Source organism: Phyllopteryx taeniolatus, chromosome 19, assembly GCF_024500385.1.
Source record: "Phyllopteryx taeniolatus isolate TA_2022b chromosome 19, UOR_Ptae_1.2, whole genome shotgun sequence".
Taxonomy (NCBI): Eukaryota; Metazoa; Chordata; class Actinopteri; order Syngnathiformes; family Syngnathidae; genus Phyllopteryx; species Phyllopteryx taeniolatus.
Genome location: NC_084520.1, coordinates 18601271 through 18628386, shown reverse-complemented (window position 1 = coordinate 18628386; position 27116 = coordinate 18601271). Strand labels below are relative to the sequence as shown.

The window sequence follows — 27116 nt, the reverse complement described above, 5'->3', positions numbered from 1 at the left end:
CGCTCTGCTCCTGATTGGCTGCTCGTGTCTGACCGGACACACCAGCTGTGTTTTCCTTGGCCGAGGTTGCATAACATATATTTTAATCAATTTCCCTGCAGCTCAGCTGGAAGTGGGACAATGCTCAACCACCCCCAAAGCCCCCACACACACTTAATTCCACCCATGCCCCCCCCCCCCAAAAGACAGTTTGTCTTCAATCAGGCAACATCGTCCACACACACTCACAAGGCCTTAAATCCCTCCCAATGTGTGCATGTTTGTGCACGCGTGGGGGTGTGTGTGTGCTGATCCTTGTTTGCCGAACACGTATAACCCATTTTCGGCTGCACGTGATTGAAATGCGGTGAAAATAAATAATGTATGTTAGTTGAACACATTCGAATCATGTGCACGCGATCTACATGTCCGACTGAAGTCAATTCAAAGGACTTGTTTTGAGTGTCGAAACGGGGGTCAGGGGTCAGCCACCTTTTTGAAAGTGGGATGCAAAGGGCTCCCAGTTTAATGCACACTTCTGAAATGACACATTTGATTACATTTCCTTTTAATGATAGGTTGCTACTAATAATCAAGTATCTACACTCGTGATTTCCAAGCTTTATGGAGCCAAGGACCCTATTTTACAATTAAAAAATCTCACGGCATTAATGAGCGAATGTGCTTCCTGCCATCTAATAGAAGAGCGTTTATGTGTCCTGTCTGTCACGACGCCTCACTGGCAGAAATAGAGGGACAAAGATACATTATTTCTTGTAGATAAATCATTTTTGGAGCGATGATGTAACATTTCATAATTTCCCACGGCACACCTGAGCAGCGCACACTCACGTGCCCCGGCACACCGGTTGAGAATCGCCGATCTCCACCAAGATGTGAACACCCTGACGATCGTGTTAATGATTGAAACAATCATTCAACAAGGGAGATAAATATCTACCTTTGCAATTTTAAGTGTTTCCATTTTCAAGGGCTCACTTCTACAACATTCCTAGGAAATCACAATGAGCTATCTTGAGACGAGGCCCGTGGGCCGCCGACGCGGTCTCCGTAGCGACCTGTCGGAAGCCGACGAGAAGCTGACACGATATCGAGGTCACGTGTGGAATTCTGGGCCGGCAAACTCCTTGAGATTGTGGACCACGTCGTAGTTGAGCTTCTCCTCAGAAGTCTTCTCAATGCGATGTATCGTCACCTCATCATTCGCGTCTACGACTATCCGATTGGCCCTGCGCTTCAAATGTAAAAGAGGGTGCCGGCCGCTGAACTCGCGACCTGGTTTTGAGCTGGGCATCTAGTGCGCTCGATTTTCAACCCGGGGTACGTTGATCGTGGGGTTCCGGCCTTGACACACACACGCACGCGCGTATTCATTCGGCCATCTTCCGTTCCGCTTCTCCTCACGCGGGTCGCGGGCGTGCTGGAGCCTCTCCCGGCTATCTCCGGGCGAGAGGCGGGGTATGCCCTGAACCGGTCGCCAGCCAATCACAGGGCACATAGAACCCACGCAGGCACGGATTTGAACCCGCAACCTCACAACTGTGAGGCAGATGTGCTAACCAGTTGACAACCGTGCTCTGACACACACACACACACACATATGAAAGAAGCTAATATGAAGCCAACTTGTGTTTTTCAAACGTGCAAGATTCCAACCGAGAAGGCACACGACGCTAACAAACATCCCGTGCGCTGCGAAGTTCTGGAAGGAGCGAGTGAGGACACTTTGATGTTTGCTACTTTGTACAAAGTACTTGTTGAAAGTACTTTAGTGATGGAGTACGTTTGGAAAGTAGTTTAGAGACTTCAAAAAAAAAACAACTTCAAAGACTTTGTGAGCTCGGCAAGTTTTGACCCAGAAAACGAAGACAGCCGCTTATTCTCACTCTTTGTGTGTGCGTGTGCGTGTGCGTGTGAGACTGTGCTGGTCATTGCTTTGCGAGCGGTGCGGGTGTGTGTTTCAATTTCATGTCGTTTAGGGTATGTGCACGTCTTGTATGTGTGTTGTGTGCGCACATTTGCGTGCTTGTTTGTGTCTGCCTGTGTGTGTGTTTGTGCGTGTCTGCCGGTTGTTGCTTTGTGAGCGGCGTGCGTGTGTGTGTGTGTGTTTGGGCGTGTGTTTCAATTTAACGTGGGCTTGTGTGTGCACGCGTGTTCGTGCGGTGTTGTGTGTTTTGTTTATGTGTCCGCAGATGTTGCGTGTGCGCCTCGTCTGCTCGGCCCACAGCAGCGAACTTGGCGCCACCTGAAGTTATGATTCTCCTCCAAGATGTAAACAAACAAAGGCTGCGTTGGCAAGCATTCACTCGTTCTCGACTCCCCAACGGCCAGGAAGTGATTTGGATCGGCTTTTTAACAACAGCGGTCGAGTTGTGTTGAACGTTTTATGCTACTTTCCACATAGCAGCTCTCGTTAGCCCCGAAAATGTCCACCGCGTCGTGTTGGGGAGGCGGGAAGGAGTGAATGATTGCCAACGCGCGACATCAGGACTTTTATTGAGTGGACTATGCAGTTTGCGCTAGCGCTGAAACGATGAATCGAATACTCCCTGATCATATTATAAGGATTCAAGATGCATTGTGGGATACTTGTAGGACCCTTATAGGGGAGAACCTGTACTCACTCCACGTTCCAACAACACTACAAAATGGACAAGTCACTATGCATAGTGGCCTTCGAACACGGCCAATGTCTGGGGGGGAGGGGGGCGGCCGAACTATTGATGAACTATTGATTTGGTGTCATAGCGGCCGATCGTCAGATTATTTTGGGACGCCTTTTGTCACAGGCAGACGACGGCCCCCGATCGTCCTCACGATAAGACGGACGGGCGACCCGTCACGGCGGCCGCCAGCGCGTGACAAACGAGCGCGCGTTCCCTCATGAACGAGACAAATCTTCATCACGCGCGCGGTCCGCGCTTGCAACGGACCGCCGGACCGACGCTCGGGACCGACAGGTAAAATGCTTGCTTCTCATTGGCTGCTGGCCCCTCATATTTGACTACAGCAACGCTCGCTTCTTATTGGACGCTTATCTCTGACTCGAAAAAAACGATTGCTCCGGATCGGCCGCTCATATCTGCCAAGAGTCGGGGGTCTCGAAGTCAACTCAACTCCAGAGACGGAGACATCAAGTATTCCGCAAAAAAGGCTTTCACACCTTCAAAGTAGTGCAACTACAATCTTCTGTCTTAATTAAGAATAGTTCAGAGCATTAGCGGTTCTTCAGAACTATCCACAAGATTGGTGACCCCGGTCCTGTCACTCATCTTCCTGGTGTTTTGCATACTCGTCCTCAGCATGTCCATCGGAGTAATGAATGACATGTGATGTTGTACCACTTGAGAACTGCGCTCAACAAAAAACATTCCATCTCCCACTTTTCCCAAAATTGGTTGTGCTCGTCGCCGACCGTTCTCTTCACGGCGGTTTTTGAGAAAGACACGAGTGCGTCTGGGTGAGTGGCTAACGTTGCCAGTTCACTTTGGCTAACTTGTCCGACGGTAGCCCAAAAGTGATTTCAAAAAACAACATCAAGCGCCCAAAGCAATGACTCGGCAAAATACACGCGGGCCGCATTAACACTCAACATCTCTGACCTCAAGTAGAGGGCCACGAAATACCATCCATCGGGCCTCAGTTGGCCCCCGGGCCAAGACGGACACGCAACGCTTGCTCCCGATCGCTTATCACTCCCAAGCGCCGCACACGTCATCTGCTTATGTTTTGATTGTTTTTTGTATTGATCACCTATTGATTTCAGTTTGCTTGACGAAATCATTGTTGAGGTTTTTTGTGACATGAGCGAGCAGGCGGCGGCAGGTGCCGAGGTCAAACCACGTGTGAAGGTCAAATGGCGGGCTCCTTTAAATGGCTGCTAAAAATAAAAGACAGCCAGCAGGCGAGCGCACACACGTGAACCCATCAACACGCCAACAAAGTACGGAGATTACGTGCGCGAGCGCACACGCGTTGCCACGCATAGATGTCACTCGACAGCTCCTCGACGCCCCCGCAGCCCTCTAGAGGACAATAGAGGCTAGCATGAAGCTATTGTATAGAAGCTAAATGGAAGCTAACATGCACAAACGCTAACACTTGAGACGTTATCCTGAAGAAGTTAACATGAAACCACCATGGAGATGCTAACATGAAGCTAGCAACTTAAGCTAATATAAAGCCAACATGTACCAGCTAGTATAATGCTAAATGTAGGTGTTAAATGTAAAGAGCACGTAGAAGCTAAACATAGATGCTAACATGAAGCTAACATGCTGAAGCTAGCACTTGCGAACTTATCCTGAAGAAGCTAACGAAACCAATATGGAGACGCTATCATCAAGCTAGCAAATGAAGCTATTATAAAGCTGACATTTAGAAGCTAACGTGACGCTAAATGTAGATGTTAATTGTAAATAGCATGTAGAAGCTAAATGGAAGCTAACATGAAACTAACACAGAGATGCCAACATGAAGCTAATGTAAAGCTAACATGTAGAAGCTAACAAACTATAGGTAGAGACTAAATGTTACTAGCGTGTAGAAGCCGAATGTAGAAGCTAACATTTGAGACGCTAGCCTGAAGAAGCTAGCATGAATTTAACACGGAGACGTTAACGTGAAGCTATCGACATGTAGCTAGCAACATGAAGCTAATATAAAGCTAACATGATGCTGAATGGAGAAGCTAACTGTAACTAGCATGTAGAAGCTACATGAGAAGCCAACATTTAAGAAGCTTATCTGGTGAAGCTAACAGAAAGCTAACATGTAGAAGCTAATATAAAGCTTATGGATGGATCATTTTCCATAATGTTGATCAATACTGGTAAAGACATAAGCCCCTGAATTTCATTTAGAAAATCAATGAATTGGACCGATTGAGTATTGGAATTATTGACGCTTGTTATAATTCAGTTATTGCTCAAAAATTGTTCCCAATGTCTTGACCGTTGTGTGTCCCAAATGTGTTCGGTGAGGATACTCATGACATTGTCGGACGTCAGGGAATTTTCTCCAATTGCTCGGCTTCCTTTGTAATGAAAGCTACTACAAATGCGTCTTAGAGGTGAAATATTTCTCTGTCGTGTGCTTCTTTTCCAAATGTCACTCAAGCTGTCTTTCCCGTTCATGATGCCACCGGCGAGACAAGAGCCTCATTGTGTTGGGGTCAGCGCCATCGCCAGCGGAGGCTCTTCGCACGGTAGCAGAAAGCCAAATAAAAGGTGTTCTTTCTGAGACGGGAATGACTTTGCGAAAGGGTCGCGACTATTGTACGGAGACAAGAGTGCAATGACTTTAATGAGTAGTTGGGATGATGTATGCACTTGTATCTGCAGAACTTGAGGGCAACACGTTAATTGTGCAAGCGACTCGGCCCATTTTTCCAGAAGCTGTTTATGTCTTCACCGTGACGCACTTTTGTCTTTAGCACTCGGAAGTCCACTTCAGTGGGCCACCACCGTTTCGATTGAAGTCGTTCTCATTGTTTGATTTGTCCCGTTTCGCAGTTGACGAAATCTTGTTCAGATGACGTTTGCATTTTTTTTAGCCATTTATCACTTGATTGTCTTTCCCATTTTGGCCTAAAATTGGAAAATAGGCCTGCCGGGCCGTTAGTCATCGTGAGTCACATGACAGTTCCGCTCCAAAGGTGACGTCAGAGACACGTGGCTGACACGTGCGTAATAGGCCATCTGCGAAGGCGCTGGGCAAGTATCAATCAGGCGAGCACCCTGCAAGTATTAAGTTACTTGCAAGGGGGAAGGAAGGGAAAGTCAATTATGAAATTGAAAACACTGACTTTTTTGGTCTTTGTTGCAATCGAAGACTCGTTTAAAAGTGTACACATTGAACTGTGGCCAAGTGTTTTGTTATTCTCTACTGTCCTCTGCTGTTGTTTTGTAGTCATTGCAACCTCACGTCCACGGTACACGTGGTTGCTTTAGAATCGCAAGACCACTCCAATCCATCCTCTGAACCAAATTCTTCGTGGCCTAAAGTCGTTTGACAGATCAAAGCCTCTTTGGGCCAAACCTTCCAGTAGTCGGACTCAATGCGCGGAACTCGGAACTCGTCTGCTGTTGTTTGTCAAACCTGAAACGTTTCGACGCCACTTGCTCCTCTTTTCCACACAACTCCAAATGGATCACCCAAGCTTTTTTTCTTTGACCGTGATGACCGACCACTGAGGCGACGCTTTTGTTTGCAAAGCTGAAGCCTATTGGGACTGACGATCGGTCGCTTTCTGGCCCTGAACGCTCGTGCGGCTTTGAGACATTTCGTTGCTTTGAACACTTTGAAATCCAGACGAAGACTTTTGGAGACCACTTCCACAATATGCGCTTGTTTTTCAGTCAACTTCTTTGCGCTTTGAAGTATGCAACACGCCAAGACCCCCTCGAAAAAGACTTTCGTGATCTCAACGGTCCCGCTCAGCGCAGCGTCCCCTTCGGTTATTTCGTCCCGTCCCGCTATCGTCGGGGTGAGCCGGAGCCGGAGCCGGAGCCGGAGCCCGTCCCGGGAACGCCCCGGACTCGAACAACCGTCCGCGCTCACGCCGACATTTCTCTGCGATGGAGTCGGGCGGACTCGCGCGTGTGCCAAACTCGATCCGCATTTTCAAACGTTTGGGATCATAAATGGGAAATCCGAGCCGAACGTGAACGTGCTGCAAAAAGTGAACCTTTTGGAATTCCTTGAAGTTCGGCATAAACTGCTCCTAAAATGCGCTCGGTCTTCATCTAAAGCACGAGAATGAACAGAATACCAAACACATTGAAAATAACGTAAGCATTGACAGGACGCGGAGGAAAAAAGTGAACCTCGCGGCGACGGATTCTCCGAGAGCCGACTCGTTAGCCGACCTGGAGTCCAATCGATCGAGGTGTGGCTAAAAGCTGCTCTGGCCCCTGGAAAACGCGGCAGCAAGTTCCACTCAGAAGACCCGATAAGAGAGATCCAACAAGGCGACGCAAGTTTAGACACGGTTCGACAAACTGTTGGCAAATGGAGAACGTTCAGCACGAGCGTTGCTTTCATCTTCGCCTCATGAAGATGGCCGCCGGATTCGGTTCGGGGTACCGGGTGGGATCGGCTGTCGGAGCACAAGGAGCCGGTCGGACCTTTTCTTCTTCTTCTTCTTCTTCTTCTTCTTCTTGAGAAGCCACAGCGCTCGCTCGGCACTGCCTCCTTTCGCGCGCTACGTCACCTATGAGTTCATTGCGCTTTGTCGGCGTACGTGAAAAAGCGCACGCAACGAACACGCGTTTCTCCGCCCACACGTCCGTGCGTTTATCGGCCTTTGCGGGACGTCGAAGCTCGACGACGTCGATGCGTTTCTCGAAGGAGACGAGTGGACTGTCGTCCAATTCATCGTCAATGGCGTCCTTCTTTCAACGTGAGCGGTCGTTTTCAGAATCCGAATCCGAATCATCGTTATCGTTATTTGCCAAGTATGTCCAAAAAACACACGAGGAATTTGTCTCGAGTACGACAACAGACGCTCAATTGACAGAGGACACTTTGGAGACACAAAGACATTGACAAAACAACAACAACAACAATCACTGAGCAATAAAGGGTTGCTAGTTATCTGGTAATGGCGGTACATTTTCTTCTCATTGTTAGTGCAAGAGCCGCATCTTCTTCTTCTTTTCCCTCATGTCTTCCCTCTCGACGTCCGTCGACCTTCTCTTTGGTCTCCCTCTCGCCGTCCGTCCTCATCGGCCTCGGACCGATCCACTCGGGTCTGTATCCGATGTAACCCACCTGCGCTCGTGGAGGTCACCCTATGTTCCTTCCGGCCATTTCCGCCCTCCTTGCCAAGTTGCTTTGGCTTTTTGCCGAACTGTCAACCGTCACCTCTCCATCAGCAACATGCCCGTTACAGTGTGCACCAATCGCGTGCGACTCTCCCTCTGTCCGGGATGCCCAGAACTCCTCCCACAATTTCGGTCCCGTGACCTGTGCTACCTGTGGGGCATGGCCGCTCATCACGTGACACGCAACACCCTCAATGTCAACTTTCAGCCTCAGCACTCCATCTGCCGCTCTTTTGACGCTTGTGTGTGTGCGCGCGCGCGCGTCCCACGTGACGAGTTCCTGCGGCTCCCGCCAGAGGGCGCCATGTCCCAAACAGGAGGCGCGTCAGCGACCGAGCGCGTGCGTGCGCGCGCGCGCACTGCAGCATCGCGGCGCGGCGCGGCCCAGACACGATCCGGGACCTCGCGACAGCCTCCGGGTTCAGGACCGGGACACCAGGATCCCCCGCCGGGTGGGACCGAGGCGGCGCCCGTCCGTCATGACATGTAGCTGCGACGATGGCTGCCGTGCGCGTGTTTCGTGTGCTCGTTTTGGCGTGCGTGTGCGCGCTCTGGGAGGCCAAGTCCGTGCACGAGTATTTTGGTAAGATCTCGCCTAGGCGCGCGCTCGCCACGGGAGTGGTCGCTTTGAATTTTGCTTGTTTGGTATCTTCATCTTCATCATCATCGTCATGTAAGCGAGCTTCTTCACGTGCACGCGCCGCGGCCATCGTGCGTGCGTTTGATCTTTGTGCGCTTTTGGGCAATCATCATCATCATCATCATCTTCATCGTCAGTCTCATGTTGTGCTCGTGAGGCCATGACGTCATTTTGTTCCTTTCTGTTCCGACGTGCACGCGCAAAAAGCACAAAGACCAAAATTTAGGACTGAGGCTAAGATGGCGGTTGATGTGCGCGCACACACGCAGTACATGCTTGCCGACACACCCAGACCCCCCGCCCCCCCCCACACACACACACACACACGCAGCACTCATCTTGTGCATTGTTCAGTGCAGCGAGGCCTAAGGAGTTTTTTTTTTTTTGGTGGGAGGGTCTTTGGAGATGGGGGTGGGGGGGCTTTAGAAAGTCCCAGTTGGTTACCATGGCAACACCCCAGCATGACCCACATGCCCCACATCTGACAAGTTCACATGATAAACAGTTTTTTGTGACGGCATTTGTCGTCATGCTAACAACAACGCTAACCCGGAGAAGGTAACATGAAGCTGTAGTAACTAACGGTAGCGTTCCCCGAACGTCATCGTGACGTCATCGTGGCGCGTCACCTCTTCATCAGCGACCTGCCCGTTACAGCGTGCACCAATCACGCGCGACTCTCCCTCTGTCCGGGATGCCCAGAACTCCTTTAACGTTGTGCCATCCACCTCCATATCATTTGGGCAAAGAGCTCATTTTGGCGGCTTTTTACGCCAGTTGACGCCAAGCAAAGCTACGCAGCGACGCTTGTGTTGAACAATACCGAGTTACGCGCAAATGCGTCCGCCCGGGGGATGCATTTGCCCGCCGACTTTTAATTTCGACCTACACAAAAGATTGAATGAAAGTCTACTCGTCTCTCGACGCACAGAAGTGTCAATCGTGCAACCGTGGATTGGAAAAACATCGCCATACGTGACGGGTATTTGCAGATTATGAGGCTCACGTCCATCTTTAATTTGTATTCGATAGTTGGCCTACTTATTAAGAGGTCAAATATCACCAAAAGTAACAGAGGCAAGTATTTAAGAGTGAGATGCAAGCTAGTTCCTAATGGGAGATTTATCTTTTGTTTGTCTGTGCCCAATATCATGAAACATAAACAATATCTAATATCATACAATGATATTGCAAAACAAGTTATTACAACGTGCCTTACTAAACGACAGGATATAAAGTGCCGAAGGCAGAAATGTTCGTTCGGTATGCTTCCGCTTGTGTGACGTAATGTGGCCGCACGTAAGCGTTCAACGAGCTCCGTGTGTCTTCGGGATGCCGAAAAAGCTCCGAGAATCCTTCGCTGACAATCTCGATGTACAGAGCGTAACGCAACAGCACGCTACCGTTTATGAGTGAACTGAAATAAGCGCGAGTAACCCGAAAAACTCGCGCTCGGCTGTTGACTTCCATCGGTTTTCTGCCAACCGAGACGCCAGGTGACCATACGGAAAAACTCACGTGGAGACGCTAACCTAGAGAAGATAACATGTCGATGCTAATGTTTAAAACCCGACATGAAGCTAAGACGGAAAAGCTAACGTGGAGACGCTAATAGAGGAGGTAACGTGCTGATGCTAATGTGTAGAAGCTAAGATGTGGAACCTACTACGAAAAACCTAATGTGAAGACACTATTGCCAAGCTAACGTGGAGAAGATAAAATGTTGATGCTAATGTCTGAAAGCTAACATGAAGCGAACACAGAGAAACTAGCATGAAGCTAACGTGAAGCTAATACGCAAAAGCTAATGTGGAGAGAATATCGCGGAGTTAACGTGGAGAAGATAACATCTCGATGGTAACGTCTAAAAGCTAACTCAAAGTGAAGATGTAGAAGCTAGCATAATGCTAGAACAGGTGTGTCCAAACATTTTCCTACCAGGGCCAACATGCCAAACCCAATCCACCAAGCAGTTATATATTGTTTATAGATTGTAGTTATTTTTAAAAAACAAAACAAAAAAAAACAACTGCTCCATCACAGATAAACTAAACAAATTTGGGGGTGGCCCGCAGCCCTGTAAGCCACGAGAATAGATCAGCCCTGCATTGATTTGATCTCCACATTCAGAAGCAAAACATTTTGCAACCTCTAGTAGAAACATTTTTTTTTACCAGCATTAACGGAACAGAAAGTGGAGGAGACCATTTTTGCTACTCGCTGTCATGAAGAGACATTTTGTTACTATTTTAGTGGTAGATGTTTTGGGGGCTTTTGCCTCAAAGGGCCCCCGGGCCATAGTTTGGACACCCCGATGTAGAACATGCTCTGCTCACTGATGTCACACGTCTGTGTGTGTGTGTGTTGTTTTTTGTGCGTGTCGCGCCGCAGAGGTCCAAATCAAAGTCCAGGTGTTGGACAGCAGCGACCTATCTCCGCTGGCCGACGCCCTGGTGCAGGTCCACGGCAATCAGAGCGTGTCGACGAGCGCCCGCGCCGGCGCCGACGGCACGGTGAGGGTGGACTTCCGGTACCGGGCCGCCACCTGGGTCATCATCAGCGCCTCCAAACCCGACTACGTCACCAACTCGGTGCCCTGGTACTCGGGCCGCCCGCCCCGTAAGACGAGCCCGCCTTCTGACATTTGGGTTCGGCCGGCGCGCGTTTACGGTTTCCTCCTTCTTCTTCTACTTGTCCTTCAGTGTACGCCTCGGTCAGTTTGTACCTTCTGGCTCGTCGACCCGGTACGCTGATTCTGTACGATGACGTCCTTCAGATTCTGTCCAGCTCGCCAGGTAAAAACAAGAACAAGTTGCCGCACGATCCCGTTGTTCGTGATGCCCAGGCACGCGGGCAAGGAGAGCCGCGGTGGCTGTTTACGGAACCGGTCAAACACGCCAATACAAATGACAAGGAGCTGCTGTGGGCCACAGCTCACACGCAGACTGACCAACTCCAGCCCCTGACGTCACTCACTACACCACGCCCCTCACAGGCACACGTGCACACTCCAGTACATACGGTAATATCATTTTATAACACCCATTTAATTCTTGACTCTTATTATGTTTTCATTCAATCGAGTTCTGGAAAACACAACCAAACATTTTTTGGGTGGACGGGCAGAAACAGATTACATGGAAGCCCCCCATATTTGCAACCCTTCACTGCAAAACAAGTATGGCTTTGGTGCCATCTGGTGGCATCTTTGCGTTAATGGAATATGTTGAAGAGAGTTGAGGAACTTCATTTAGACAAAAGTAGTGCCTTGCCACCATCTGCTGGCATCTATAGGTAATTATAAACCTTTGTGATACAATTGATTTGAATGGGGGAAATTGCTTTGATGAATGAACGAACGAACGATTGAATGAAGGAACGAATGAACAAATGAACGAACGAACGACTGTACGAACGAACGAAAGTGCTACGTCAAGGTAGCGCCCGGCGCGCTTGTCGGCGCTTGCGGACTGAGCGAGCGCGGTTTGTGGTCCGGCAGGTGGCGGCGAGCGTCCCGTGGCGCAGCTTCCCAGGAAGTCGCTGCGCCTGCCGCCCGGCTCCGACGGCACGGCGCTGTCGGCCTGGCTGACCGGCGCCGGGACCCGGGACGAGATGGGCGGCTTCCCCTTCCTGCTGGGCCGGGAGATCGACAGCTCAGGTCGGAGAAAGACGCCGTCGGGCTGTAAAACCGGCCGGCCCGTCGCCGAGCTCGTACGTCTACGCGTGTGTCGCGCGTCGGCCGAATTTTGGCACTTGCAGAAGACGTTTCACCTGCAATCCGAAAGGAGTCTTCCCTTCTGCATTCGCGCGACGGAGTCAACTGAAATGTAGACGCGAAGAAGCCTTTTGGGTTAAAGCTGACACGTCAAGAGTCCGCCTGCCTCCATTCAACTTTTGCGGGCTCACGTTCTCAATCTGAGAATGTTAGAAAAGTTCCACTGTAGGCTGAAATCACGCCGATGTGCAATGTGGGCTTGTTTAATTGATCATCATTATTCGGTTGTATGAATATACGTTGGTTGCTTCATTGTATCTTCTGCCATCTAGTTGTTACGCCTGCCACTACATGTTGCTGGCATAGAATGATGAGCAAAGATGTGTTAAATGTAGTCGATGAATCATAATTGTGAGGTGGGATCATTTGCCCTCGCCGGGCACCCGCGACTGTGCTTTGGTGTTCAGGCGCAGACTCGGGTTGGACCGACTTGACGCCACTGGCGCTGGTCAGCATCGAGCTGTCGGACAAAGACGGCGACCCCGTGGCGGTTTCCGACTCCATCCACGTTTCCGTGCCGCTTCCGTCCGACACCCGCAACAGGATGGCCACCAGCGTGCCCACTTGGATGTACCAGCACAGCACGGGTGAGGGCCATTCAAAGGTGCTAGCTAAAGTTCTATATAGCACCAACATTCTTTGTCCTTATTATGATTTATGGTTAGAGCGTCCGCCTCCCAGTTCTGAGGAGCGGGGTTCGATCCCCGGCCCCGCCTGTGTGGCGTTTGCACGGATGGATGATTTCCATTTGAACTAATTGCGCAGCGTTTCAGTTGAGCGTCAGTTTTCCAGCACTGACACTGACGCAATGTGCGTGCGTGCGTGACAGGACTGTGGGTGCGCAACGGCACGGGCTACGTCCAGAAGGAAGACTCGCACTTCGTGTGGAACGCCGTCCTTCCTCAGACGGGTTCCTGGTTGGCCGCCTTTCCCGCCTCCTCAGGTGACTCCTCCCACCGGGCGCCTCGAAAGGAACGCCAACACGTCCGGAACCTTCTCGGTGTTCCTCAGGGGGGCAAAAGTAGTCACACTCCGTACTAAGTAGAAATACTGATTCCACTCCTTTTCATAAGTTGAAGGTAAAAAAGTCTGAAATATACTTCAGTAGAAAACTAAAAAGTAACGTGATTGTTTTTTTTACTGTCAGTGATGAACAAAATATTTTCCTTCTTTTAATATCTTTCAAACTTGATTTTTTGGGGTGCTACTATTATTATTATTCGTATTTGATTTGTTGTGTTTGATGTTATTATATGTTTGATCTTATGGCCAGCAGTTTGTTACAGCTACGGTTGTTGTTAAAGTGCTCTGTAAATAAAGTTAGTTGAAAGTTTTAGCACTATTGTCAACTCTTCCTATTAGAATATTTTCGGAATCGATTATACGAGTAATCTCATCAAAATGATTTGGATGAATAGCAATACAAAACAAGCAAGCGAAGTGCAGCTATTATTTTTGTCCACTTGGAGTTGCCATCCTCACATTCTACACTGTAGCATCTGTGACTTGACACACTGAATGTGTGTGGCTTGAAAAGGCGGGGCCTGGCCTGGTGAGCGGGCCAATCAGAGCACAGAGTTGGCTGTTCTCGGCGTGACTTTTTGCCGCGGCGTGCGAGCGTTGACTGCGGCCTGACTTGTTGCGCTTGCAGGACTGGGCCCGAGCCACCCGGGCCTGAGGGACATCAACACCTACCATACCCTGTTCCTGCTGGCCATCCTGGGCTCCTTGGCTCTGCTGGTTCTCATCCTGCTGTGCGTTCTGCTCTACTACTCCAGGTGCGGCCCGGTCAGACCCGAGATAACGATCCAGATCAGCCCTTTGAGTTAACTACATTCCTAACGTGCGCTCGCCCGCAGGCGGAGGTGTTTGAAACCTCGTCGGCAGCCCGGGAAACCTCTGCCGTCCAACGCCAACGGCGCGAAGCGGGACCAGGGCACGTCCACGTCACGCCTCAATCTGATATGCGGCGGTCACGCCGAGTCGGGCCCGTCCGACGACAAGTCGGACCTGTCCCCGTCTCGAGACTACCGGAGCTCTCGCGAGGACCTGACCGAGCAGCTGCGACGTGCCACGGGAAAAAACGCTTCGGGGTCCCAGCGCGGCGAAAGCTTCGCCCTGAAGGTGACCCGAGCCACCGACACCAAGAACCCGGACAACCCGCTGCTGCGCGAAGACTACAACCGGGCCTACGGTCCCACGGAAGGCGGAGAGTCCGACTATCACCGGCACCGCAGCGCCAACGACAATCGCGGGTACTCGTCCGACCCGCCGTCCCCGCCGCGCTTCCAAGGTTACGTACCGAGCCAGCCCGACAAACCGCCGGAATATTCGGCGGCGGCGGCCGACGGCCTGGCTCGGCCCACCTCCCTCGGCACCCAACCGGGCCAGATCATCTTCTGCAGCTCCATCGACCAGATGAAGGAGAACATGTACCGCAGCATGGTGCCCACCCTGGTCATCCCCGCCCACTACATGCGCCTGCCCTCCGAGTTCGCCGCCAAGGACGGCAAAGAGCAGAAGGAGCCGGCGGACAAAGACGGCGTCCAGGTGGGAGGGGCCCAGCAGAAGCAAGGTCAGCGGCACCAGGGCGGCCCCCGCGGGGACGACTCGGAGGAGCCCGGCTGGGCGTCCGACCCGTCCGCCGGGCCCGTCACCATCCCGGTGCTCTTCAACGACTCCGCCATGGCCCAGATGAACGGAGAACTGCAGGCTCTGACCGAGAAGAAGCTTCTGGAGCTGGGCGTCAAGCAGCACCCGCGGGCGTGGTTCATCTCCTTGGACGGCCGCGCCAACGCCCACGTGCGCCATTCCTACATCGACGCCGGCAACGACCTGAGCGGCGGCGGATTCGGGGGCGGGCTCGGAAGCTCTCCGAGAGACGCCAACCTGGCGCCGCCTCTGGAGGCTCAAGAGCGCGGCGGCGGGCGCGAGGCGAAAGATGAGCGCTGGGAGGCGGGCCGCAAGGGGCGCGGCGGGGCCGGCAAAAGCTACTCCAAGCTGGCCTACCCGGACCTCGGCGACCCCGGCGAGGGCCGCCCCGTGTCCCCCGAAGAGAACTCCCTCACCCCGCTTCTGGACGAGGGGCCGCCCTCCCGCGGCCGCGCCATCCCCGGGAGGGGGCGCGACCGCGACTCCGCCGCCACCAGCCCCGAGGACGACGCCGACGACAAAGAGGAGAACAAGAAGAGCCCCTGGCAGAAGATCGAAGACAGGCCGCTCATGGTCTTCCATCCCAGGAAGTGAAGGGAAGCCCGTTGAACCTTTCTTCCCTAACCTACTAGTGCGTCCAATTGTCCGTGTACAATAGCGCTCCTTGTCCTCACTAGTTAAGACGGTTCCGTGTCCCGGGAGAAGGACTAGGCGCATCAGTTGAATTGTTTTTTCCACTACTGCCTTACACTTCCTTGCAATAGCAGAAGAACCAGGGTGCACTAGTAGACCGACATTGTCAACTGTCTGACGTTTCGGGAGACTAGTAGAATGACTCGAGCACACGTGTGGAATGACTTTTTCCACTTCTGCCTTGCACGAACGATACTAGTGCGTCCTAGTAAAACGACATGTTACTCTTGTGGTAAAATGGGTGCTACTTGGACTACTAGGAATCAGTGAAATTAACATCGAGCACTTCACTAGTAGCACTAGTAGTGCAGTTTTGCCTCACTCGTAATGTTGTCATTCTATTAGTGTAATTCTACTTGTATGTTCTACTAGTGCACTGAATTGTCTGTGTACTCGTATGCTAGTTTGGTTCAGTGCATTAGGAGAATGATAGTATTGTACTCGTGACATTTTTATTCACAACTGTATGACATTTCTGCGCACTAGTACAATGACTAGTTCACATTAGTAAAACGACAGCATATCACTGTTGAGGTGAAATCGTATGCTCGTTGACAACTGCGTGCTACTAGCACAGCTAGTGACGTTATAAAATTCTCCCAATTAAGATCTAGTAGTGTATAGATGTCAACTAGTGTCATATTTTTCCTGACGAATACCGTGTAGTCATTCTACTAGTGTTCAGAACTTTCACGGCGTACTGGAAGGCAATAGTGTAAAAAACGTCATGAGTAAGACAGATGTTCTACTAGTGTGCTGAATTGTCTCATTAGTGAGGACAAAGAGTGTACTAGTACATGGGCAATTCAGCGCACGACAAGGACGTGGAAGGGTCAAATCACAAGAAGCACAAGCACACAGCTCCCTGATTGGTTGTCAGGTTTGCGCTGCGACCACCGCCACCAACCCTTTTTGGGAGAAGCAGCCGTTTTGAAAGCACTAGTGACTTTTCTCGGACCGGCGCGCCTTGCGGTGCCGCCGGCGAGCGGCGACTTGAGCGTTGAATCGGTACCGTGACCGAGCTTGGAACTCGATTTTCGTAAATCGCTTTTCCCCGCTCAAATTGAAATCCCGAATGTTCGGGTTACGCTTTCTACAAAAGCACGATTCTAAAAGATAAATGCATACGAGGGGAGTAGTGGGACATTCTGCCGCCTTGAGTGTAGATGGCACGGGGTCGATTCCCAGTCGGTGCGCCGATTTAAAAAAAACCAAAACAAGTGCAAGCATTGCATCGGGAATAGGGACGTCCACGTCAGGATCTTTTGCGTCCGAGTCCCCCGATTTTGTCGATGCGCCGATGCGAGACTTTGGCAGCGCGCTGAGAAGAAATTCCAAATTGGCTCCATTTTTATTCGAATGAAGCGAACCCAACACGAGAGCAAAAGATTTCATTGTGAAGAAGACTTGAAAACGCGCCCGCGAGCAGCCCGAAAATGCCGAGCTCGGCTCCGATTTGCCGATTTGATCTGGAGGCCACGACTGTATGACATTTCTGCACACTCTTAAAACAACTGCACGTCATTATTGAAGTCAAAGCGTGCGCTAGTTGACAACTGTGTGAAATTCTACCTGTAAGTGCACAGATGTCAACTAGTGCACAGTTTTGCCTCACTGGTAACATGTAGTAGTACTAGTGTGGAAAAATGTCACCACGAAGATGTCGTCCTTGTGCTTGTAAGCTCTTTGTCCTCACTAGTAAGACGATTCGGCGCCCTAATACAACGACAATGTCTTACTAGTGACACCTTTTCCACAACTGCATGACATTTCTGTGCACTAGTAGAACAACGAGGGCACGCTCACGATTGAGGTCAAACTCCGCACTACATTACAACTGTGTGCTCCTGGTACTACTAGTGACGAGTGAAAGTCTATCAGTTAAGCTCTGGCACTTAACTAGTAGTATTAACTATTTTACGCTAACAAAATAGAAATGCGAACGAAGTCAACCGGTTTTATAAAGTGTAATTACACCCACACAGTAGCGTTGATGTGTTCCTTTAAGAGGCGTGGCCTAGCGAGTCGCTCGGGTGGGCCGGTCACCGCGCGGTTCGTCCGGCCGGTGTGAGCGTCCGCGCCTTGCTCCTTTGCGAGTGTTGTCATTTTGTATGCGTGTGTTCACAAAGGTCCGCAGCGTGGAAAACACTCGCGGCACCCAACGTTCGCGTGTCCGTCGAGGTAGAGGACACGCCCCCGGCCAAGCCCCGCCTCTACTTGAATCCTCGCGCCTCCAAGTGCCTTCCTCTCTGGCGAGATGGAGGTTTCGAGCGCCACCTGCCGGACGGTGCGCCGTTTTCCCGATCTTGCGTTTCGCTTTCACGTGCATGTGTCGACGAGGATCAAAAAGTAACAAACGTGGACTTGCGCTCGCAAACGTTTACACGAACGTGAGCAGCGCGCTCGTCTTTTTCTTCTCCTTTTTCTTCTTGTTGAAAATAAGAACTTCTAGTAGCTTCTATTGCTGACATTCAAGTGCTGTTTTGTGTTCGTGTTGATGACTCGGAATCGGCGACAATGACCGCTGCACTTCTTTCTTCTTCTTGTGGTTGTTGTGAGGATGAGGAGGCACGGGCCTTCATCACGTGACAAGTGTAATCTTTGTGTACAAAAGTAGAAATAAATGTGTTCCTCACTCACTCGCTGGTGGACATTTTGTTGGGAAAGGGTGCCACACAAACAAAGAAAAATGAATTCAAAACGGGGGCCGGGCCGGCGTGGGGGCTCCCCTTGTCGGGCGCAGGCGCAGCATTTACGGGACACTCGTGACGGTCATGGTGCATTGGAGACGGTGTCACTTCACTTGTGCGTGTGCGTGTTCTGTTTGCCTGAACGTTTGTAATTCTCAATAAATATCCATCAGAAAGAAACCACAGTGGCATCTTAAAAAAGTCCACTGGACACAGTAAAACGGTTCCGGCATAAAAGGGACACAGATCTTCCTTTCTGCTTGACCTAACAGCTGAACAGGACATCCATTCATCCATTCATCCATTCATCCATCCATCCATCCATCCATCCATCCATCCATTTCCTTTACCGTGCCGTCCTGAACAAATAAACAAAAAATAATAATAATACAAATGTTAAATGTGTATGTACAAACATCCATTCATTGTACTGCTAATCCTCATGAGCCTATAAATTTAAACAATACATCAATCATGCATTTAATTGTTTTATCATTCATCCATTTTCTGAGCCGCTTAAGGGTCGCGGCCGTGCCGGAGCCCATCCCAGCTATCATCGGGCAGGAGGCGGGGTACACCCTGAACTGGTTGCCAGCCAATCGCAGGGCACATACAAACAAACAAACAACCATTCGCACTCCCAGTCACACCTACGGGCAATTTAGAGTTGTCAATTAATCTAGCATGCGTGTTTTTGGGGGGATGTGGGAGCAAACCGGAGTGCCCGGAGAAAAGCCACGCAGGCGCGGGGAGATGCAAACATGCAAACTCCACACAGGCGGGGTCGGGATCGAACTCCGATCCTCAGAACTGTGAGCCTGACGCTCTAACCAGTCGCTCTAACCGTGCCGCCCATCCACAATTAACAAGCCAAAAAAAAAAAAAAGTAAAATTCCTTGCTATATTTTGGATTTTATTATTTACAGTAAATCAGTTGTGAGGTTTGTTTCTTATTATTTTCAATGTTGATTTAGCGGATGAGAGAGTTGCTGTTGTTTTCGTCCCTCCGCGTCCTGTCCCTTTAAGAAGCGGCAGAGTCACGCGCCATCGAGTCACGTGACCGTGGTTGAGGCGACCTAACATCGTTTAGCGACGTTAAAGTCGGCCTTTCGCCTTATTTTGTCTTCTCGATCCGATTCGACACTTTTGAACTCTTGGGTCGCCGCTGTGACCGAGCAGCCGGTAATGAATCCAGCCTCTCTCTTTGTCGGCTAAGCAAGCATGCTAGGTGGCTGACTTCCGTTAGCTTCATTCGGAGGACGTGAACAAAAACGCTCGGGCTATTAGTCAGACGTGAAAATAATATTTTATCGCTGTATTTGTGTGCGCTTTCACGTCCAGAGTTTCAGGGGCACGCATGCGCCTGAGAGACTTGAATCATCACTGACGTCATCAGCTGCAGCCTCCGTCACGCCATGGTGAGTCGACGCCCCGTGACGTCATATATTGGGGACAAGCCTGGACTGCTCTCCACATTTTGGGTTGTTTTTACTTTATTCATCGCAACGCATTTTAACACAAAACCGAATGACATCCGAACAAACAACAGAACAAGCACTGTAACAGTTCGTTGACAACATGAAGGAACTGAACAAAGTTGTCTCTAAATTCATCATATTTCATCATTTTGCCATTTTCATTCACAAAAATATCTTTTTCAACAAGATTTTCCCAATTGAAAGATGAGTTGAACCAAATGATTTGCACTCTTTTTCCGGTTCACGTAAATGAAAAGTTCAGCATGACTTTTACATAAATCTCGAATCATTTCCGAGCAGATCATCTGCATGCAAAAAATGAGAGGGCATCATTGACTGCGTGCAGGCGCTGGCGTGGTGCTCGCTGGTCTTGAGTTTGCTGGGCGCAGGCGCGGCGCTGGTGTGTCCCGACGGCACCGCCTGCCACGACGGAAGCACGTGCTGCGAGGACGTCCTGGGCCGATACGGGTGCTGCCCCTTGCCCAACGTGAGTCCACGCTCGCGTACGCGCTCGAGTGCGCGCGATGCCGATTCGTGCGTGTCTGTGTTCCCGCCGCAGGCCGTGTGCTGCTCCGACGGCCTCCGCTGCTGCCCGCACGGCACCGTGTGCGACCTGCAGCACGCCACGTGCGCCAACACGACGGCGTCGCTCCCCTGGACGAGGTCACTTCCTCCCGAGCGGGTGCGGGCACGAATTAAATGCGCAAGCGTGTGCGGGCATTTCAACGAGACTGATGCGTAGGGTCGGCTTAGAATCACGCACCTTTTTTCGCTTCCCCCTTTGCTGTCAGGAAAAGCAAAGGACAATGACATTAGCTTCATGCTAACATTTTATGGAAACGCCATAGACAGGCTAGTGGAAATTAGCACGGATGTTTCTGTAAAAACGAGGGCCAACCCGATGAGGACTTTTTTCAGGCCGATGCTGACTGCAGTTTTTGGCAGAATAATATTCCGATAACTAAAAAAATATATACTGAATGAAATGACCCCTTTTTTTTTTTTGGGTCCCTTTACGCGTACAACTATAAAGATCTGAATTACAGGCAGAACATTGGACTGTTTTACTGGACTTTGTTCTTTTAGTTGTTTTTTTTTGTTTGTTTGTATGAATGTCATTATCTTTTTCTTATTTGTTAATGTGTTGATTTGATCTTTTTTTTTTTTTTAAAGGTTAATATCGGCCGATTCATCGGTCGGGCCAAATTAAAAGCGACTGCTACTTTTCACATACGGAGCAGCAACACATGCAAACAACACTCACAGGCATCAACTGTATTCTCTCTGTTCTGTGAGGAATATCAGGATTGCCGAACGATAGTTGGGGACCTTCTCTGCCTTCCCTCCTTGTGCTTCTTGCGTTCCGCTGGATGTTTTCCAGATGAGCTCAGTGCTGCCTGGCATGTTGGGGCATAACCTGGCACTACATCGAAGGCACACAGTCAGAAGTTGGACTCGCCTGTGTACTGTAAAGCTAGGGCCTGAATCAGCCGGCTGATTTTTAATATTAGCACTTAAAAAAAAAAAAACAACAACCATAAGACTCATGAAAATGTTTGCCGATTTTTCTCTCGGCGGCACCGGTTAGCACATCTGCCTCGCAGTTCTGAGGACCGGGGTTCAAGTCCCAGCCCCGCCTGTGCGGCGTTTGCACGTTCTCCCCGTGCCTGCGTGGCTTTTCTCCGGGTACATCCCCAAAACGTGCACGCTAGCTGAACCGAAGATAGGTGTGAATGTGTGCGCGAATGCTTGTTTGCAGGCTCCAGCACGCCCGGGACCTCGTGAGGATAATGGACGGATGGATTTTTCTCTCCGTTTGAAAGTTCAACAAATACAAAAGGGCGACTTATTGGAAAAAAACTGACAACTGTTCTGCCTGTAATTCCTATCTTTACGGTTGTAAACATTCATTCGTTTATCTTCCTTCCTGCTTCTCCTCACGCAGGCGCGCCGGCCTCTATCCCGGCTAGTGGCGGGGTACACCCTGAACCGGTCGCCAGCCGATCGCAAGGCACATGCAGTCTCAACAAACAACCGGTCGCCCTCACATTTGCACCTACGGGCAATTTTGAGTCACGCACGCTTTTGGGATGTGGGAGGAAAGCGGAGCGCCCGGAGAAAAGCCACGCAGGCGCGGGGAGAACATGCAAACTCCACACAGGCCAGGCCGGGATTTGAACCCGCAACCTCACAACTGTGAGGCAGATGTGCTTACCGGTCGTCCGCAGTGCCACGTTTTAAACGAGGGGCCCGAAAAAAGAGGTTATTTTTTAAAACTGAATTTTACTCCGCTAAATATAGGAATCGAACTTCCGTATTCCATATTTCCAACTTCCTTATTCCATATCCATATTTGTTGTGGTCGAGTAAAAAGTGCAAAAAGAAGTTTCTTAGAAATCTGTGATGCAGCGATGGCACGAAAGGTGACCCGCCATTTTGGAACAAACCTTGTGTGTGTGCGCGAGCAGAGCGGGCGAGGGTCGGCCGTGATGTGCCCGGACCGGCATTCCGAGTGCCCGGACGCCACCACTTGCTGCCAGCTCCCCGACGGCTCGTGGGGGTGCTGCCCGCTGGCCAAGGTGACGCCCGTCGCGCTAGCGGTCGCTAGCTCGCTTAGCTTAGCGTCCGGGTGACCCGTGGACTCGCCCCGCAGGCGGTGTGCTGCGACGACAAGCGCCACTGCTGTCCCGAGGGAACCGCCTGCGACCTCTCGCGGTCCATATGCGCGTCGGCGGGCAGAGACTGGCGAGGCTGGCGACCCCTGGTGGAAAAGCTTCCTGCCGGGCCCGGTCTCGGCGCTCCAGGTAGGCCGCGCGCAAAATGGAGGACGAGCGAGACGGACGCCCGTTTTAGGACAACGTGCTATTTTTTGTGTTTTCCTGCTGTTGTGTGTGAATTGTGTGTGCGCTTGTTTCAGCGACGTGTCCCGACGAGACGACGTGCTGCCAAGTGAGCTCGGGCGCGTACGGCTGCTGCCCCGTGCCCGACGTACGACTCTTCTCCAAATATTTCCCATTCGAACGCGGGCCGTCGCCGAGCGGTGCGCAAAATGTGGCCCGCGGGCCACACACGTACTCAGGGGGCCCGCTCGCTTCTTAAATCTGCTGCACTGAGCATTTATCTACGCATTAATAAGCCTGGAATATTTAGTCATTTTAATAGTTGATTTATTGTAAGTATTAGTAAAATAAGCAATTTGAATGTAAAAAAGAAAATGAATGAATGAATCAATCATTCCTTCATCTTCCGTACCGCTTGTCCTCACGCGGGTCACGAGAGTGCCGGCGCCCATCCCAGCAGGTCCCCCGCGGGCGTGCTGGCGCCGATCCCGGGCGAGAGGCGGGGTGCGCCCTGAACTGGTCGCCAGCCCAATGCAGGGCACGCAGAAACAAATAACCATTCGCACCTACGGGCAATTTAGAGTCTTCGATCAACCTCGCGTGCATGTTTTTGGGATGTGGGAGGAAAGCGGAGCGCCCGGAGAAAAGCCACGCAGGCACAGGGAGAACACGCAAACTCCACACAGGCGGGGCCGGGATTTGAACCCGCGACCTCACAACTGTGAGGCAGACATACTAACCAGGTGGCTACCGTGCCGCCTGGTTTTTATATTTTCTTTGATATAAAATTGCTGAATGAATTCTAACGACTGCGATTGGGTGGCGACCAGTTCAGGGCGCAAGCACGCCCGCGCGGGACCTGCGTGAGGAGAAGCGCGGCGGAAAATGGATGAATGGATGGATCATTCGAATGAAGTTATTCATAAATTAGGAACAAATTAGCCAGAATTGTTATGAAGAGCTATTTATATCGTTTTTTCCCTAAAATTGGTTAATAGTATTCTATTTTTAAATTCATCTATCATTAAATAAAAGGTTTATCTATTTTCCATAGACATTTAACCATGTGTTTATTTTTGTAATAATACAATCACAAAATGAGTGTAAACTATGAAATTGAAGTTTGTTTGTTTCACTTCTATGACCATCCAATCAAATTGGCTCTTGAGGGCCAAACTTTGCCCGACCGTCTCTGAGGTAAACGTGCACTTTTGCTTTTTGCGCTGGTGCGCGCAGGCCACGTGCTGCTCGGACCGCCTCCACTGCTGCCCTCACGGCACCGTGTGCAACTTGGCCGCCGGCACGTGCGACGAGGCCGCGGGCGAACGCCGCGACCCGGAGACCCGCGACGACCCGCCGCTCGCCGAGGCGGTCGCCGTGACGACGGTGAACGCACGCGACGAGCGGACCGGCCGCCCGCCGCCGCAGGTGACAGCACGCCACCCGCCACCCGCCGCGCCCGACATGCCGTGCCGCCGACACGCTGCCCGACAGACCGACCGACGTGCCGCCAAATGTCGCCAAACAGTACTTGACGTGCCGAGCCCCCCGACGCACCGCATCACAGTACATGGCGCCGAACAGCATGCTACATCACTGTACTTACCACCCGACATGCCAACTGATATGCCACGCTGCGCAACATGCCCCAAGCACACCACGTCACCCACCTCGTTGGCAAACACGCCGCGCTGCCCAGCGTGTTTTGATTTGACAGGAAGCCCGCTTTGTGCCCTCAGGCAGTGTGCTGCGAGGACGGCTCCCGCCGCCCCCCCGCCGGGCACACGTGCCTCCCCCGCCGCTCGTCCCGCTCCCGAGGACGCCGCGTGATCCCCTGGCTCGCCAAAGCGCCCGCCGCCACGCGCCCGGCGGCCGTCGCCGACGTCAAGTGCGACGACAAGAGCAGCTGCGCGGCGGGCACTACCTGCTGCAAGCTGCCCACCGGGGAGTGGGGGTGCTGCCCGCTCGTCAAGGTGGGGCCGTCGAGCCGCCCGACACGTCGCGCTCCGCCGACTCGCTGACACTTTGTGATGTAACGGGAAGTGCGATGTGTGCCCTCAGGCTGTGTGCTGCGCTGACCGCGAGCACTGCTGCCCACAGGGGTACTCGTGCAACATGGAGACGGGCACGTGCGAGAAGAAGACGCACGCGGCGTCCGTGGCGCCGGAGGTCGGCGGCGTGCCCTGCGACGCGGCGGCGACGTTCACCTGCGCCCGGCGGGAGACGTGCTGTCGGACCACCGTCTCGCAGTGGGCTTGCTGCCCCTCGCCCCAGGTACGCAATTTGAACAATTGTGTAGCGAGCGAGCTTCAGTCGCGTAACGTCCTGGCGCGTGGGCAAGGAGAGACGCATTCGCCGACGCACTTTCAGCTGTCAAGCAAACAGCGAAAGGCACAGACACAAAATGGCAACGCTCACAAGGAACACTCGCTAACCCGGCACACTCCGGGATCCTGAGGGCTCTCGCTAGACCACGCCCCTTAAAGGCACACGTCTAACTAACGAATGCTGGGTTCATGTCATAAAATCAGATTGTTGCTTTTGGTTTCATTAGAGGTGCAACAAATAATTGACAACTATCCAAGTATCAAATGAATCAACAGCTATTTTGATCATTGACTAATCGAGATCTTGTTGAACTTGAAATTGTCCAAATCCTCGAAGGTTCTGTCCGTCAACAGTCAATTCTTTGTGTTTTCCAATTAAGACATTTGCCAACATCTGCTTGGACTTTGGAAAACAACGACCAACTTTTTTTGCCCATTCTCTCGCTTTAATATATATATAATATATATATTTTTTATTATTATTATTTTTTTAACCTGTCCTGTTCAGCTGCATGGTCTTGCAGAATGGTGGATCTGTACACTTTTGTGCTGGAACAGTTTTCCTGTGCAAATACTCCCTGGGCTTATTTTTTCATTTTTCTGATGTTTATTGAAAATGCAGCCAGACGGAAAAGCGTTGTCGGGGACAAACACAAGGGCCGAGGGGCCGAGGGGCCGAGGGGCCGAGGGGACGAGGGGCCGAGGGGCCGAGGGGACGAGGGGCCGAGGGGACGAGGGGCGCGCACCACAGCAGAACAATTGCGAGACAGTCGAGATACTTGAGCTCAAGTAACGTTACAGCAGTCAAATGGTGTTCCTACTTGCGGACGGGGGACGGACGGACGGACGGACACCCGCTGAGGACGCGCAACAACTAACCAAGACAACAAGATGAGAGAGGACAGGACAGGACAGGACAGGACAGGATGTGGGAAATGAGCAAGGCAGTGCGGTGGGATTCTTTTTATAGCGTCGTCCGAACGCCTGGAAGAACCTGTGAGTCCGTGTCTTAATACGACCGGCGTTATTGTGAGCTGCCCCGGCACCGACAATTCGAGCCTACAGCGTGTCGACGGAACTTCGGAGTGAATCCACACCGGATCGCGTGCGCGTCGGTCAACTGGTGCCGGCGCATCGAGGAAGGGTGGGCGCTGAAGGGGCGGGCCCTCGTTTCCAGTGGTCCCCAGCCACAGTCGATAATGCCAATAATATTTCAGTCAATCATTCCAATATGGCGGACGTGCTCAATGAGGCGCGTGTGTGTGTGTGTGTGTGTGTTGGGGGCGTGGCCTGACGCGCTTGTGTCCACAGGCGGTTTGCTGCGCCGACATGAAGCACTGCTGCCCCGCCCGCTTCTCGTGCCACCCGAGCGGCGGCTGCGTCCGGGCGGCGCCCGGTTGGGACGGCCACGCGTGACGCGCCGGTTTCTGTTTTCGAACGCCGGACACGCCCCCTTCCTCCGTGATGTCACCGCCCCTTGGACGGCTTTCGTGTTTTAATCCGAAAGACGATTTGATCACATGACCACCGCCGGCCAATCAGCTTTTGCTCGTCCTCTTTGCAACAGCTCAAAGTATTTTTAATGAGTTAACTTTCAATAAAATCCTACGTGTCTGAAGTTTTGCGTCAACAGTTTTCATGCTTTCATCAAAAACACCTCAGGGGCAAAACAAAGTTGCAATGGTGAAATTGGCTCACTTTAGGGGCAGGTCTTTCCTCATCCCGCCCACATAGTGCTCGGCCAATGGCGAGCCCGGCGACCGAGCGGGCAGGATCTGCTTTGCCCGCAGAAACCGAGCGTGCGGCTGTTGTTTTGTTCTGCGGAAGGATTTTCTATTAAGCGGGTTAACAAATCATTCCCAAGACATTTACAGGGCACTGGAGGTCATTCAACAAGTTTTGTTTGGCTTGTTGGTGCTTTAACCCCGCTCAGTTTGAATACAAATAGCAAGACCATTTACAAAGCAAGAATAATGCTTGCGGTCCCTGCCCAGCGAATCGTGTGCTTCAAAAGTGGTCTCGAGAAATCAATGCTGACTAAATAAGTGACCTGAAATGTTACGTATTCATGTTACTTCAATCCCTGCCCCAACAACCGCTACCTCTACATTTCCGATTCTTTCTATTTTCAACCAAGGCTGTTGATTTCTAAAGTGCCGCGAATCCAATGGAGAGATTTCGAAAGAGTTTTGTCT

The 27116-nt window shown here is 51.4% G+C and overlaps 2 protein-coding genes across 7 annotated transcripts in view; both read left to right on the top strand.

Annotated features, from left to right (window-relative positions):
• Positions 1–18225, top strand: part of LOC133469130 (protein FAM171A2) — a 58773-nt gene extending 40548 nt beyond the window's left edge. For 2 of the 4 annotated variants that reach the window (XM_061755804.1, XM_061755807.1), the window contains exons 3-9: positions 10858–11085; positions 11169–11261; positions 11966–12124; positions 12649–12828; positions 13071–13184; positions 13893–14019; positions 14101–18225. In XM_061755804.1, the coding sequence (XP_061611788.1) occupies positions 10858–11085; positions 11169–11261; positions 11966–12124; positions 12649–12828; positions 13071–13184; positions 13893–14019; positions 14101–15487 (2288 nt within the window). In that variant the 3' untranslated portion in view covers positions 15488–18225. Of the gene's footprint in view, positions 1–8121; positions 8410–10857; positions 11086–11168; positions 11262–11965; positions 12125–12648; positions 12829–13070; positions 13185–13892; positions 14020–14100 lie in introns of those variants that run through there. The other 2 variants (XM_061755806.1, XM_061755805.1) reach the window with 2 other exon arrangements.
• A 1069-nt stretch (positions 18226–19294) lies between these two features.
• grnb (granulin b) lies at positions 19295–26539 on the top strand. 3 transcript variants are annotated; one of them, XM_061757175.1, is made up of 11 exons: positions 19299–19458; positions 19618–19694; positions 20101–20241; positions 20314–20436; positions 22223–22333; positions 22408–22558; positions 22672–22742; positions 23831–24022; positions 24334–24567; positions 24656–24868; positions 26233–26539. In XM_061757175.1, the coding sequence occupies exons 2-11, from the start codon at positions 19692–19694 to the stop codon at positions 26335–26337; spliced, it is 1344 nt and encodes a 447-aa protein (XP_061613159.1). In that variant the 5' UTR covers positions 19299–19458; positions 19618–19691; the 3' UTR covers positions 26338–26539. The 3 variants fall into 3 exon arrangements, with proteins under 3 accessions (XP_061613163.1, XP_061613162.1, XP_061613159.1); XM_061757179.1 differs by lacking the exon at positions 26233–26539 and having other exon boundaries at positions 19295–19458; positions 22672–22794; positions 24656–24812; XM_061757178.1 differs by lacking the exon at positions 20314–20436 and having other exon boundaries at positions 19298–19458.
• Positions 26540–27116: the final 577 nt, after the last annotated feature.